This window comes from Sorghum bicolor, chromosome 7 (genome assembly GCF_000003195.3).
Source record: "Sorghum bicolor cultivar BTx623 chromosome 7, Sorghum_bicolor_NCBIv3, whole genome shotgun sequence".
In the NCBI taxonomy this organism is placed as follows: Eukaryota; Viridiplantae; Streptophyta; class Magnoliopsida; order Poales; family Poaceae; genus Sorghum; species Sorghum bicolor.
In genome coordinates, this window is record NC_012876.2 from 61919667 (window position 1) to 61931249 (window position 11583).

An 11583-nucleotide genomic window follows, 5' to 3' on the forward strand; every position below is an offset into this window, starting at 1 on the left:
ACTCGGGAGGTCAGCTGGGAGGTGTAGGTGGGCCGGGCCGGAGGCGAGTCTAAACGCTAAACGGGCCGAGGCACATTTGGCCTGTGGGCCGAGTTGCCAGATGGCCCATTTTGTCTCGTCCTCGTCCGTGTCGCGGCCGGCCGGCCGGCCGGAATGCGCCCCGCCGCGGCTGCCTCTCTCTCTCTCCCCTCCACCTCCCGGACTCTGGTGGCGCTCTGCCCGGTCGCCGGCTCGCCGCTGCAGGGTACCAGGGCCCAACGGAGGCTGGAGCGAGGCGGGCGCACGCGCCGCTCGATTTTATGCATCCGCGAGGAGGTGGTGGATGCTCCCACTCGCGGCAGAAGTACCTCGATCGATTCCATCGATTGAAACCTCACATCGTTCCACGAATTAAAAGGTTCGGTTTTCCCATAATGCACTGAGGAAGTCCGATTTTATCCTTTATATTTATGTTGTGAGGGTGAAGAAAACCGTTCTTGAGTTCTTGACCATCTGTTTATTTTTGTTCAGTATGTTTTTGTTTTTTTGGTACGGATGCACACAGCGGCGGGAGAAGAAAGAAGTCGGGACTTGCAACATTTCAGTCTAATGCTCACATGATGCGTTCATAGATGGCAACTAAGAAATGTGTGGAATCCTCAGAGGAGCTGGGACGCTGCAGCAAGCAAAGGTGTAAGGCAAATGTCTCATCTTTCTCCTTATTCCTTCTCCCACCGGACCAGCTCCTTTGCTTGTGGCTTCAGTCCTTCTAATGACTGGGATGGTGCTTTAGCTTTAGCTTTAGCTAGCTAATAACTTTGCTTAAATCCAGGGAAGCAGTGATTCTGTTCTGTCTGCCGTGTGGAACAGAAAGAAACAAAACAAGCTTCCTGATAAAATGTACAGAGAAGGAAGTTGTGAGATCATCAAAATGGACATGCGTAACAAACACCGTGCACTTGCTTTTCTAACACTACTTTAATTTCTACAATGCCTTTTGCTGCTGATTAGGAGTATGCCCTGAAAGGTAATAACATGTTTCTGTGGAGTTAATTAGGATTTCGGTATATGTCTGAGATTTTAAAGGTTACTGCCCTGTGTCGAGAATGTATTACTTTAGCATGTGTCCTTTGAGTGTGCTATCAAGATAAGATAGAGGAAGATGTCACTTGTTCCTCCTGCCACCTTGAAGCAGAAGAAGGAACGTTTCGTATTTAATTTGCAAAGCAAAGTATCTTCTTTTGCTTTCCTTGAGACGCATGAAAGCATCAGCAAGTGGGTATCTTTCCTATTTCTTCAGCATATTAGCTCAGATCATGAACCTCTTCTTTGCACATTGTGTTTCTACATTTTCCTCTATTGCTTTAGCTGTGTGTGAGAGAGAAAAAAAGGGTGGTGATGGAAGCAACAGGGCTTAGCCTTGGCAAGTCTGTGCTAGATGGAGCTCTTGGCTATGCTGAATCCGCCGTTGCAGAAGAGGTTGCCTTGCAGCTTGGCATCCAGGAAGACCAAGCTTACATCAGGGATGAACTCGAGATGATGATGGCTTTCCTGATGGCAGCACATGAGGAGCGAGATGAGCACAAGGTGATCAAGACCTGGGTGAAGCAGGTCCGTGACGTAGCCTATGATGCGGAGGACTCCCTCCAGGATTTCGCTGTACGTCTGGGGAAGCCATCATGGTGGCGCATCCCTCTCTTGCTGCTTGAACGCCGTCGTGTGGCCAAGAATATGAAGGAGCTCCGAGCGAAGGTTGAGGCTGTCAGCCAGAGGAATGCACGCTACCACCTCATCAAGGGCCCTGGCTCCAAGGCTATCACCACCTCTGGAAAGTCCAATTTGGCCAGGGAAACAATGTCTAGCACTGAGGAAGCAAGGAGGCAACATGAAAATGCAAAGATCAATCTCATTCAATTGATTAGCAAGAAAGATGAGAACCTTAGGGTGATCTCTGTGTGGGGAACAAGTGGTGTTCCTGGGGAGACATCTATCATAAAAATGGCCTATGATGATCTTGAGAGAAAGAAGAAGTTTGAGTGCCATGCATGGATCAGGATCATGCATCCTTTCAATCAAACAGAGTTTGTGCACAATATCATCCAGCAATTCTATGTCAATTCTCTAGAGGAAGCAACAATGACATTGGAGAAGCTGACTCCTGGGGCCCAAGATCTGCGGAGGATATGGATGATGAGTGAAGTTGATTTGGTTGATGAGTTCAAGAAAGTTTTGAATGACAAGAGTTACCTAGTTGTGCTTGGCGATCTCTCCTCTATGGAAGAGTGGGATCAGATTAAAACATGCTTCCCAAAAAACATGAATGGGAGCCGAATCATTGTTTGCACAGAAGATATCACAGTTGCAAACTTATGTGTTGGGACTGCGCTGCCAGAGCACAAGCAATTGTCGGTCGATCATATTCTTTATGCTTTTTATGAGAAGGTAACATTCAAAGTCCTGAAATCATATAGCTTAGTCTACTGTTTTGTAGCTCAACTTCTCTGCTTAAATAAATCCCACCAGAGTCTGATCGAAACCTACATACAAATGAACTTATTTTCGACCTGCCTTCTTAGCATCTCATTTCTCATATAGTTATTGTATACATATATATCACGTACTCTTTCTGTCTACCAATGTAAGGGGTATTTTGTCTAGGAAAAAGTAAATTTTTAGATATGTATAAAGGTTGCATCAATAGATTTGTGCTTAAAGTGGCATCAAGATAATATTAATTTTGTAGCAATTATAATATATTGTAAAATTAGTTAAGGATCAAATCTACTTTGTAATACTTTCTCCATATCAAAATACTCACATTAATGGATTGAAGGAATGCCATTGAAGGGTAAATTTTATTTAAATGAAAAATGTTTAAACATTTTGAAGATTCATGACATGATTTAGCATTGCCCTGTGAAATACAAAGCAGCACCTAACCTGCATAGCTTGTGTTCAGAGTTCACAAGGTGGAACAGATTCAATGGAGGAAGGCTCTAGCTCAAACACTATGGATAGTATTGATAGTAAAAATTATATGGGCAGAAAGAAGCTGCCTCGTATGGAGACGACATTAGCTGCTTTTGAAGAATCTCAGCTCATCGGGCGAGATAATGAAAAGTCAGAAATTATCAAGATGATTTCAAATACGCATAGCCAAGAATTTGAGGTGATCTCTGTCTGTGGAATGGGTGGTCTTGGGAAGACTACTTTAGTCCAATATGTCTACCGAAGCCCAGAACTCAATGCAATGTTTGAGAAGTGTGCTTGTGTCACAATCAGTCGTCCTTTCAATTCCGAAGAGCTTGTTTGTAGCTTAGCTTCACAACTGGGCGGTGGCAGTTTGGTTCATCTTCTAGAAGGAAAAAGCTATTTGATTGTTCTTGATGATATATCATCCACCACAGAATGGGATGCTATAGTAGAACATTTCCCTACAACTGTTACAACGAGCAGGGTTATAGTAACCACAAGAGAAGAGAATATTGCTAAGCATTGTTCAAAGAAAGAAAGAAACATATACAAGCTCAAGCTTTTGGGAGACAAAGATGCACATGACCTCTTCACAGAAAAGGTACTACTATTATATAATCGTGGCCACATTATTTGACATGGAATTACATTGTAGGCATAACAAATCCTATTTGTGCATCCTCAAGCACATGCATGCACATAGCAACTTACCAATAAGGTCCGTATGATGATACACTACTTATACTAACAAGGCATCAGTAATCTGTTGATAATAAAAATGTCATTTCACGATCAGGTGACTGGAAAGAAAAGAATAAATAGTCTAAAACTTCTTAATAAAAATATCAGGGCCTTTGATTTTTGTAGACTTTGATTAAAAGTAAAGCACAACCAAGAACCAGTCGACCAACACACCTGAATAGATTTGGGCTTAATTACGGTGTTCATTTGCCAACATAGATGAAGTGGCAGTGAGTGTCGATATGCTTGTCGCGGTCGTGGAGCCCTGGATTCTTTGTCAGAGTGATGGCAAGCTTGTCCACCATCAGCATCGACACGATGAGCTCTTGCTTGGTGAGTTCGTGAAGAAGCCGATTAACCAAACTCCATGGAGCATGCCTATGGTGCTCCGTTGCCTATCCATGTCGTTCACCATGTCGTTGTTGCTGAAATTGATCGTCTTGAGCGTATTGCTTCGCTTGGGGAAGATAATCCAGTAATTGTAGGTCCTAGCCGTGTAGCGCAACAAGTGCTTGATTGCAGCCAGGTGATCTTCCCATGGGTCTTACATGAATCGGGTCACGTAGTCCACGGTGAAACCGAGGTCTGGCCATGTGAATCAGGTAGCGTAGGATACCAATGCTATGGTACCATGTCACATCAACTTTTGGCACGGTGCTCCCCTTCAACAACTTGAGCCTTTTCTCCATTAGCGTCTGGCACATCTTGCACTTTGCGATCTTGCTCCGCTCTAGGAGCTTCTGTGTGTATGCACTTTGGCATAGCGTGATAGAGCTCTTTCACTTCTTCACCTTGGTGCCAAGGTAGTTGGTGAACTAGCCGAGATTGCTCTTGCAGAATAGAGCTGTCATCTCGCGCTTGAAGTTGTTGATGTCACCTAGCCTGGACCAAGGATGATCAAGTTGTCCACATAAACACTGGCGATGAGGTGCTCCTTCTCCGTTCGTCATGTGTAGGGCATGCTCGACGATACACTTGGTGAAGCTAAAGGATACGAGGGTGGCATTGAGCTTGATGTTCCAGGCCCGTGTTGCCTATCTTAGTCCGTAGAGGGCTTTGCGCAGCTGCACCACGTGCTCCTTCCCCTTAACGATGAAACCTGATGACTACTTCACATGGGCTACCTCGGTGAGCTTCCTAAGCGGACTTCACGTCCATGTGGTGGGCGCTATGGTCCTTTGCCAACGCTAGTGCCAGCAAAAGGTGCCACATACTCCATCCGAGCCATCAGCACAAATGCTCGCTCGAAATTGATGCCTTCCCTTTGCACGAAGCCTTCTGTGATGAATTGTGCCTTGTGATTCACGATGTTCCCGTGCTCGTATGTGGTTGCTGCCGCTGGAGCCGAGATACCAGCGTTGCTTTGCATCACCGCCTTCACATCCAAGGTGGACTTGGGCCATTATGCGGATGTATATCCCATCGAGAAGGCGAGATCAGGCAACGTTTGGACGAGGTAATGCAACAAACTACCGATGATTTGCTGATATGCCCTAGTGTTGGCTTCCTACGCCATGGCCTTGCGAATTAATTTGAGCCGCTCCTCTGTGGGTGAGGGTGAGGGATTGTAGTTCATGTCGGCCGTGTTGAGAATGTGTATGTCAGTTTCTTTGATTCATTGTGATTCTTCCATTGTCCTGTCATACCATGACCCCAAGTAGGAGAGGAGTCCAAGCTTGGGCCACTCATGAGGAATTGTGCTTTTGTCTTGTCCTTGAAAATGTTGATCTTTGCTTGATTTGGTCCAATGATCACCAGACATAGGTGTAGATGAGCATACAAGCAGACACACCAACATGGCTACACCTGTAGATAACGTACTCGTGGTTGCTCTACTTGAATTCTAGGTTCTTTAGTGTGGAGTCAAGGTATGTGTTCTAAGTGCTAGGGCGCTTAGTGGTGCAGCTCGTACAATGCCTTCATCAGCAACACCTTCCCTTTTTTGGCCAATGATGACGAACCTGGTGGCTACAAAATGTAGACGTGCTACAACGCTCTGTTTAGGAATGCCAACTTCACGTCCATGTGACAGATGCACCACCCTTCATGAACGGCAAGTCCGAGAAGAAGCAACACAAATTTGAGGCAAGTCAACCCAAGCTGCTGCATGTACCCTTTGGTGACGAGGCGCCCCTTGTGTTTTACAATTGCGCTGGCCCTCATTCTTCAATTTGAGGACCTATCGCAATTCAATTAGCCGATGGCTGCGTAGTAGGTCTACGAGCTCCTACGTGTTGTTCCGCTGCATGGCATCCATCTCTTTGTTCACTACTCGCCGTGCAGCAACGTGTTCCACCTCAACCATCGAGCTTGGGTCTCCTTCACACACAAGGCAGAGTGTATCATCGTTGAGCTCGTGTGCAGCTTGTCTGGGAACAAGTGCTTACCGAGCACATGTCAATGCCGCAATAGCGCAAAGGCATCTTGACATGAGACACGTCCATGCACTCATTGCTGGCAATGGCACCATGATCTCGGGCTGCTTTGGCACAAGAGCTAGACTAGATAGGTAATATTCACATGTCATCTGCAACACAAGGATATATGCGACCGTCTAGGGGTAGCACCAATCGAAGAAAAGCTTGTTCAACATAGGTTGAGGTGGTTTGACCATGTCCAAAGGAGACCTTCTGAGTCACCAATGCATTGTGGAGTCCTAAGTTGAGATATCAATGTGAGGAGAGGTAGAGAAAGATCGAAGCTGACATGGGGGGAGGCAATAAAAAGATATTTAAAGGGTTGGAATATATCTAGAGATCTTTGTTTAGATAGGAGTGCTTGGAAAGCAGCTATCGAGGTACGGACTCATGTTGGGTTTCAACTCTAGCCTACCCCAACTTGCTTGGGACTAAAAGGCTTTGTTGTTGTTGTTATTGTTGTTGTGTACAGGGTTTTTGTTAAAGCTTAATGTTTTGCATGATTGTTGGTAGATGATAGCAACTATATCTGTTCATATTTTTATGGATTTTTATTGCGCTTTAAGAGGACCAACTGAGCTTTGCTGACATAGTAATACTCGAACCCATAGCCACACCAGATATGTTCTCATTAGGAAATGGTTATGATAAAACTACCGCAAACTAAAAAAAGAAACAAATTATTCTAGTAGTCTAAGAGTGTGAAATTACGTGTGTGCATGTAACAGACCATGGCTATATTCTAAGGTGGAAAAGGTGTTTTTCTTTATCCAAAATATCTTGTTTATCTTCAAGGGAATAAAATTTATGTCCCATCATAACCAATTTAGGAAATAAATTAGAAATAATATTTCCCAAGTATTTTTTATGTCCTGAAAACTTAAATTCAAATAAATTCAGGTGTTTGGGACTGTTACATATTTGGATGAGTACCCTGAGTTAGCTGACGAAGCAAAACTGATTCTGAAGAACTGCAATGGACTTCCTCTTGCAATAGTCACCATGGGTGGTTTCTTGGCGAAGCAACCAAAAACTCTGATGGAGTGGAGAAAACTGAATGAACATATTAGTGCTGAGCTGGAGATGAATCCAGAGCTTCAGAGGATACCCAATGTCCTTGTTAAAAGCTATGATGGCTTACCTTATCACCTCAAGTCTTGTTTCTTGTATTTGTCTATCTTTCCTGAAGATTACACTATTAGCCGGAAACGCCTAGTGCGTCGGTGGATTGCAGAAGGCTACCCAAAGGAGGTGCGTGGCCAGTCTGTGATGGAAAGAGCTGACATGTACTTTATGGAACTCATTGACAGGGTTATGATACTACCATTGCAGCAATCAGTTCTCAGCAGGAAAAAAATTGACTCTTGCAAAGTCCATGATCTCATGCGTGAAATCAGTATTTCAAAGTCAACAGAGGAAAATCTTGTTTTTAGGCTGGAAGAAGGTTGTAACTTAAACACACATGGGGCAATACGCCACCTCACTATAAGCAGCAATTGGGAGGGAGATAAGGCAGAGTTTGAGAGCATGATGGGCCTGTCTCGTATAAGGTCATTAACGGTGTTTGGAAAGTGGAGACCACTTTTCCTTTCTGACAAGGTGCGTCTGCTGCGAGTGCTAGACTTGGAAAATACAAAAGATCTGATGGACCATCATCTTATGCAAATTGGCAAACTTCTTCACCTGAAGTACCTTTCTATAAGAGAATGCGACAATATTTTTCACCTTCCAGATTCATTGGGTAATCTGAAGCAGCTGCAGACATTGGATATTAAAAATACAAGGATAATAAAACTGCCAAACACCACAATCAATCTGAGGAAGTTACAGTATATCCATGCTGGGGGCAAAACTTTTGACACATACGAGGAAGTTGTAAGAAATTTGCCAAAGCTATTGCAGAACAAGATATGCCTTTTGACGATTTTATCATTGTTTGTTTGTGCCCTGTGGTGCTCACCTCAGATTATGCATGATGATGTCGCAAATAGGAGTGATTTGTGCTCTTTATTTTGGCACTGGCATGCCCCTTTGATACTCAAGGAGCTAAGCGGATATGGTGTTATACTTCCGAGAGGATTAAGAAAGCTGAGAGGGCTGCAGACACTGAGTGGTGTTGACATCGCTGTGGGTAAAGGCATCCTGAAGGAGATAAAAAGGCTCACCCAATTGCGCAGGTTAGCAGTGAGCGGCATCAACAAGAAAAACTGTCAAGAGTTCTGCTCCACCCTTGATGATCTCAGGTGCCTGGAATCGCTGACAGTGCATTCGGTGGTGGAGCCAGGTTTACATGGCTGCTTGGATGGTGTGTCCTCGCCCCCAACAAGCCTCCAGAGCCTCAAGCTGGCCGGCAGTCTGGTCAAATTGCCTGGATGGATAGCGGGGCTCCACAATCTTGTGAAGTTGAAGCTTAAAAAGACTAAGCTGTCAGAGTTGGACGCCACCATATGGGTCCTTGGCAAGCTGCGAAACCTGGCCATCCTACGTCTTTTGAAGGACTCATTCGAGGGTGAAGAACTCGGCCTCACTTTCCATCGGGAAGCATTCCCGAGTCTGATGGTCCTGCAGCTCGAAGGCGTGCATTTTGAATCTGTGGAATTCAAAGAAGGAGCAACACCTAAGCTCGAGCTGCTGCTGATTGGTTATAATTCCATAAGCTCCATCTCTGGGCTTTCATCTCTCCCAAGCCTCAAGGAAGTTGTTCTTGACGATGTTAGCCGAGACCTGAGGGTGAGGGATATGGTGCAGGAGCAGCTTTCCAGGAATCCAAATAACCCTGTCTTCAAGAGGTAGAACGGTGTACGTGTGGTGTGGTCAACCGACTGAAGATATTCCTTTCAAATTGTGATTTTGTGTGCGCCTGCTCGGCTGCTCCCCTCCTAATTGTGTAACGCCGAACTGTGTGTGTTTGTGTTTTTTTTCTTTGGTTTATTGATAAGTTACATTTGTACAGTCCCCTTGTGTACAGGAACCTCAAAGATATCCGTTTCAATCAATGTAACGCTGTTGAACCATTCCAAGCTGTTCGTTTATTGTCTCAATTCACTCATTTTGCAGTGTGTACAAACCCCTTGTAATCTTTGTATCGGTACGGTGGCGTAAGCTGAAGTTCTTTATTTCTTCATTTTTTTTGGGTGTTGGTATGGACCCATCCATCCTGAAATGTCATTAAGGCCTTGTTTAGTTCCAAAAATTTTTGGAAAATTGACACTGTAGCACTTTCGTTTGTATTTGACAAATATTGTTCAATCATGTACTAACTAAGCTCAAAAGATTTGTCTCGTCAATTTCGACCAAACTGTGCAATTAGTTTTTATTTTCGTCTATATTTAATACTTCATACGTGTGTCTAAAGATTTGATGTGACGGAGAATCTAAAAAATTTTGTAAATTTTTCTGGGAACTAAACAAGGTCTAATAATCGATGGCCTTGGACCTCCTGACCTCCCACCCCCCAGAAATAGCCATTAAGGCCTATTGCATTTGGCATTAAATGAAATGGAATCTTGGATCCATCTAAATCCTTCGTATATCCATTAGAGTAAGGCTAATAATACAGCCAGCTGTTGGTTTTTCTTTACAGCTTTCTTATAGCCCACTTATATAATGGTTAGCTCATCACTATTAATACATGGTTCACTTGTTTCTCTCACAAATTTTCTTGGTTTTTATGTCTTAGGCGGCTGTAAGCTTACAACCCGCTTTTATTCTCTCTCCTCTTCTCTTTCCTTCACCTCTGCATTTAGCTGGCTTACAACCTATTATAGTACTTGCTCTTAGCCAATAGCGATTGTGTCGCAGGATAATACGGCATTGTTCTTCGGAACTGAAGGTTAGCATGTTCAGGAACAGGAGAATACCCCATTGGCATGAACTGCGGCCCAGCAGATCCAGTAGGAGGAAGCTGCCTATATGCCACATTCGTTGCCAGAGGACAGGATTGTTGGTGGTCGAATTGACTGGAGTACAATACTCTATTGCAGTCAATGTAGGCCAAGGAGCTCGATGAGAAGCAATTGGACAAGGAGGCTGCGGACGAGGAACATCCTCAGGATTTGGACGAGAAACAAGCGGAGTAGGAGGCGACGGACAAGTAATAACATCCTTAGTAGGTGGAGGAGAAGCAATCGTACGAGGATGCGGCGGACGAGCACCGGCTGCCTCGTTTTGAATCACTGAGGACGAAGGAAGAAGATGAACTCTGGATCTATCTTTTCCGATAGAGTCGCAGCAAATGGAGCTGTAACCTAGGCCTCCCAAAAACCTAAAACTTTACAAGATTCTCCGTCACATCGAATCTTACGGCACATACATGAAGTATTAAATGTAAATAAAAAGAGTCAAAATCCAAAAACTTTTTACATCTAAACAAGGCCTAAAGCCGGATGTGGAGCGCCGTCATAAATCCTGGATGTTTGAGATTGTAGGTATGCGGGCTCCAGGCAAGTACTGCCGCCAACGAGGCGAGGCCAGTTTGATCGATGTGGAGTCCACATTAATAAAAAAAAACTGTGTCTGAACCCATGATATATGCACGACTCAAGAAAAGCTGAGCCCTTGAGATAAGCTCCACAGTTTCTTCCTTTTGCAAAGTTCCTTTGCAAAAATACAGCTGAGGAAAAATTGATCACCAGTTTGTGGCTCCTGCTGACACAGAACATAGGTGTCATCATCCTATAGTATGTGCCTCTTCCATCGAGCGACAGTCCAAAGATACGACGAAGCACATTCTAGAAGAAAAATTTGACGCGAGCCAACGCCTTGGTCTGCCAAAGCTCTTTGGCGTCGAGCAAGGAGGATGAACCGAAGAAGAAAGCCTGGTATGCCGAGGAAGCCGAGTACATCCCATCGGGTGACCATTTCTAGACAAAACGGTCCCCAACAACCGGGTCGAGCGCGACATCACCAAGAATCCTACAAATACGGAGGTACTGGCAAAGAACCTGCACGCTGGGCACACCGACAATGTCATGCGCCCAACGATTGTTGAGCAGGCTATCCCTCAATGTTCTTTTCTTCCATGGTATGGAGATTGCCGCGAAAAGCTCCGGGGCGAAGAGATAGAGTGGTCCTACTGTTGCCCAGTTGTTTGTCCAAAGGCCATACAAACCGCCATCGCCGATGGAGACTTTCATACTTACCGTGTCCATGGCCATGACCGCCTTCTCAAGTTTGGAAGGAAGGGTCACCCAGCATCTGTTGTGCGTTCTGCCAATTCACTCCCCCCTTAGTCTTAAAAGCGAGGCCGAAGAACTTGAGATCAAGAACTCCCAACCCCTAGGTTCGTCGCGCAGCAGACAACCGGCCAGGCAACCTTGCATCTCCCACCATTGGTCACCACGGTCCCTGCCCACAAGAACACCTAATGTCGGTGGTCGATTTGCTATAATGCCCAAGGGGATAGGAAGACGGCAATGCTGATGTGGATCAGGATCGCTGACAGCATCACCTGGTGAGCCGAACACATCCGGCG

At 44.9% G+C, this 11583-nt stretch overlaps 1 protein-coding gene across 2 annotated transcripts; it reads left to right on the plus strand.

The window, feature by feature from the left end:
- On the plus strand, positions 111–9236 carry LOC8060575 (putative disease resistance RPP13-like protein 3). Of its 2 annotated transcripts, XM_021464412.1 has the most exons (5): positions 111–397; positions 511–672; positions 812–2421; positions 2939–3553; positions 7011–9236. In XM_021464412.1, exons 3-5 carry the CDS (start codon positions 1378–1380, stop codon positions 8901–8903), a joined length of 3552 nt encoding a protein of 1183 aa, XP_021320087.1. In that variant the 5' UTR covers positions 111–397; positions 511–672; positions 812–1377; the 3' UTR covers positions 8904–9236. The 2 variants fall into 2 exon arrangements, with proteins under 2 accessions (XP_021320087.1, XP_021320088.1); XM_021464413.1 differs by having other exon boundaries at positions 545–2421.

What these genes read in the sequence shown, in the direction of transcription:
- LOC8060575 (XM_021464412.1), top strand. Translation starts at nt 1,378, where the DNA reads ATGGAAGCAACAGGGCTTAGCCTTGGCAAGTCTGTGCTAGATGGAGCT. An exon ending in TTTATGCTTTTTATGAGAAG is followed by an intron (nt 2,422 to 2,938) that starts GTAACATTCAAA and finishes GCTTGTGTTCAG; the next exon opens with AGTTCACAAGGTGGAACAGA. An exon ending in ATGACCTCTTCACAGAAAAG is followed by an intron (nt 3,554 to 7,010) that starts GTACTACTATTA and finishes AAATAAATTCAG; the next exon opens with GTGTTTGGGACTGTTACATA.